This window comes from Watersipora subatra, chromosome 3 (assembly GCF_963576615.1).
Source record: "Watersipora subatra chromosome 3, tzWatSuba1.1, whole genome shotgun sequence".
NCBI classification, from domain to species: domain Eukaryota; kingdom Metazoa; phylum Bryozoa; class Gymnolaemata; order Cheilostomatida; family Watersiporidae; genus Watersipora; species Watersipora subatra.
Window position 1 is genome coordinate 4,352,121 of NC_088710.1, and position 3,763 is coordinate 4,355,883.

General features: G+C 41.3%; 1 protein-coding gene across 1 annotated transcript; it reads left to right on the plus strand.

Annotated features, from left to right (window-relative positions):
• The first annotated feature begins 808 nt into the window (after positions 1-808).
• LOC137391545 (eukaryotic translation initiation factor 2-alpha kinase 1-like) lies at positions 809-2,871 on the plus strand. Its single transcript, XM_068078053.1, has 2 exons — positions 809-1,645; positions 2,188-2,871. The coding sequence occupies exons 1-2, from the start codon at positions 1,090-1,092 to the stop codon at positions 2,523-2,525; spliced, it is 894 nt and encodes a 297-aa protein (XP_067934154.1). The 5' UTR covers positions 809-1,089; the 3' UTR covers positions 2,526-2,871.
• The last annotated feature ends 892 nt before the right edge of the window (positions 2,872-3,763 follow it).

A 3,763-nucleotide genomic window follows, 5' to 3' on the forward strand; every position in this document is an offset into this window, starting at 1 on the left:
TCTCCTTCTCCCCCCTCTCCTTCTCCCCCTCTCCTTCTCCCCTCCTCTTCTCCCCCCTCTCCTTCTCCCCCCCTCTCCTTCTCCCCCTCCTTCTCCTCCTCTCCTTCTCCCCCCTCTCCTTCTCCCCCCTCTCCTTCTCCTTCTCCTCCTTCTCCCCCCTCTCCTTCTCCCCCCTCTCCTTCTCCCCCCTCTCCTTCTCCCCCTCTCCTTCTCCCCCTCTCCTTCTCCCCCCCTCTCCTTCTCCCCCCTCTCCTTCTCCCCCCTCTCCTTCTCCCCCCTCTCCTTCTCCCCCCTCTCCTTCTCCCCCCTCTCCTTCTCCCCCCTCTCCTTCTCCCCCCTCTCCTTCTCCCCCCTCTCCTTCTCCCCCCTCTCCTTCTCCCCCCCTCCTTCTCCCCCCTCCTTCTCCCCCCTCTCCCCTCCTCCTTCTCCCCCTCTCCCCTCCCTCCTCCCCCCTCTCCCCGCCCTCCTTCTCCCCGCCCTCCTTCTCCCCCCTCTCCTTCTCCCCCCTCTCCTTCTCCCCCATCTTCCCCCTCCTCTCCCCCCTCCTCTCCTTCTTTCTCTGCCCATCCTCTCCTCCTTTCTCTGCCCATCCTCTCCTCCTTTCTCCCCTCTCTATAACTATCTCTCCAAATATCTCTATAACTATCTCTCACTCTCGCTTCTGTGCATAGTCTAACTAAACAAGTACCCCTTGTGCCTTATGGCTGTATAGAAAGTTTGTTTTTGTAGCAAACTTAGACATTTGCTTATAAGTTGAAGTTAGTCTTTACTACTACACATTTTTCTTACAGGTATTAGCACTACATTATTCATATCAGGAGAGTATTTTAGCCTGACATTCACCTTGTGTAAGAAGGGAGACAGCAGCAACTTCTAAGGAGTCCGATGAGCATTAAACTGACAGTATACAAATGAAGGAAGTCTGAAGGAGAAGCTACTAACCTGAGCGATATGGCTAAAGCGTTAGATAAAAGTACTTTATGCTTAAATCTGCATGAAACTACCGGCGCTAAAGAAATAAGAATTTATTGAAAATTAGTGCAGGTCACATAAAGTTAGCTGCTGATGCAAGTAATCACTTGACTTACAATGAATGTTTCACGAAAAGTCAACGAGTCAATGATAGATATGCTTAAAAACTTTAGTAAAACCTCAAGTCCTAGATACCTCTTAGACAAGTACGAGTATTACTCTGTGAACCCGAATGGTGGTGAAGAAGACATGAAAAAGGCAAGTCTTCTTGGTAAAGGAGGATTTGGTGATGTCTATAGTGTCCGCGAAATCAAAGCCCGAGATCCATATGCAGTGAAAATTGTGAAAATGAATTATGAGGAAAACTACAGCAGCGGCCATGCAACAACAATATCTGAAATGGATCAAAACAGAATTTTCATGTTCGTAAAATACTGTCAAGAGGCGTGCTTGTTATCAGGCTTTTGCCATTCCAACATTGTGAAAGTTCGTGAGACGTGGATACAGATGGGTGAAGAGGGATCTGGAAACGAGGGAGAAGCTGAGAGGTTTGAAAGTGAAGCTTTAGCTAACATCCAAATAATCTTGAACTTTCTACTTGAGTCTGGAGAGTCAGGTAGAGCAGCATCAACACTATCTGGAAATGTAGCTGAAGCTCTGGAGAGAACACAAGGTTTGTAAATTATTTCTAACATTGAACTCCTTTTCATAGTAGGAAAATTTTTAATAGTAAAAGGAAAATGAAACTGTCATGTTCTTAAAGTGATGAAGAAGCGTCAGCTATGTGCAAAGGTTTATTAGAATATACTGTACAACCTCTAATTGAATGCCACCTCTATTTGAATGCCACCTCCAATTGACCGCCACTAAAGAAAAAGGGTTAAAAAATAGAGCGCCATGACGTTCAATTAAAGGTTTTACGGTATTCTAAATAGTAGTCATGATTGTTGCCAACTTTCAATATAATTTCTGTAACTGATGAGTTAGAAAAAGGGCAATTCTATTTGTTTAATAAGTGCTCTAAAATACAATTTTATTATCTCAATCGAATTTGACAATTTGTCGAGGTGATCAATGATATCTGCTTTAATATAGAATATTATTATCCCAATCAACTTTGATAATGGAAAAAAAATTTGCGTTTTTGCTTTATAACAGGGGCACCAGTTGTATGATGTATCTTGTGACCCATAAAATGCATATACTGTTTTACAGGACTAACTCTCTACATGGTGATGGATCTTTATGACACTGACTTGGCTCAATATGCATGCAGTTTAAAAAATGAAACAAAGGTTGAAATCATAAAAGATTTAATCAAAGCTATCGATTACCTTCATTCTAAACACTATTGCCATCTAGATTTGAAACCCTCCAACATTCTTTTGCAAACTTCAAACAATGAAGTGAAGGTAGCGGTCGCAGACTTTGGATTATGTACCCGGTTCCGCCCAGAAGCCATACCTCGAGAGCCAGGAGCAGGAACATGGCCATACAATACAGCTCAGACACAAATGTTTCTGATAAGATTGACATCTGGGCCTTTGGACTGATAGTATACTATATTATAGAGTCTGGGCCAACAGATCATCAATTGGGTAATCTACTGAAGATAAAGAATGAGTCTGGAGAGGTTAGTGTGACTGATCATTTAGATCCAGAGTTTCAACAAATCATTTCTGAATGTTTAAGAGACCCGGATTTTTCAAGAATTTCTGCCAAAGAGCTTAGCCGTGTTTGCATTGAGAAATACATTCCTACAACAGTGTTGGCCTTCTCTGACCCACCCCAACCAATGAGTGATGAGGACGATAGTATATTCTTCTCTGCCCCAGAGGGGAGTTTTACTGACCATGAACTAAGCTTAAACCTTGATAGTTTGTCTCTCAATAGTTATGGAAATAGTAGGCCACACACGCCGTCTGTGTCTGTAGCTGAGATTTTCAGTGCTGACAAGCATGATGATAACGTAGAAAGGCATGTGTTCAGGTTAGAAGGTCTCTTTGATTTGGGGTCATCTGACAGCGATGGACTATCTATCTCGTTGTCAGAAACAGGGAGCAAGAGTGATAACAGCTACTTCTCTGCTACTTTTCAACCATTATCTTAGGAAGATGATGTAGAATGCTACTCTCTATAAACTACTGTATAATTACACAAGCTCTCTAGATATTGACTGTCAGGTCTGCTCAAAACTAGTAATGTAGTTTACTAATGGTTGTATAGTTACACTAGCCTGAGATATATTCACACAGCCTTAATGAACTACTCTTGGATCTTTTACTTTTAATTTACTTATATGTACTTGCATGTAGTACAAACCAGTTGTAGTATAAACTATGCGTTAAATATTATGCAGGATGTTTTATATATTCTATCATAGATGTCTTTACTTCTTTAGATTCATACAGTTCTCAGTGTATTCATGGTCTTTTGGAAAAACAGTTTTTATTTTATACGTCTAGCCTGATAAAATTTATATTAAACACACGGAAGCCCTGTCAATAAATTGGAAATTTGCATTATTGATAATAAACTCCTGTTAACTTACCGCATTCATGTGTGCAAAGAATAGGGCTCACTAAAAGCATAGATCAAGGACTCACTACGAGCACAGGTCATGGAGTCTAAAAATAGAGTCTATTAACAATGGAGTCTACTAACAATGGAGTCTACTAAAAATGGAGTCTACTAACAATATAGTCTACTAACAATGGAGTCTACTAACAATAGAATCTACTAACAATGGAGTCTACTAACAATAGAATCTACTAACAATGGAGCCAATCAA

Excerpts from the sequence above, each read along its gene's own strand:
- LOC137391545 (XM_068078053.1), top strand. The coding sequence starts at position 1,090 with ATGAATGTTTCACGAAAAGTCAACGAGTCAATGATAGATATGCTTAAA. Across the intron at positions 1,646-2,187 it reads AGCTCTGGAGAGAACACAAG|GACTAACTCTCTACATGGTG; the intron begins GTTTGTAAATTA and ends ACTGTTTTACAG.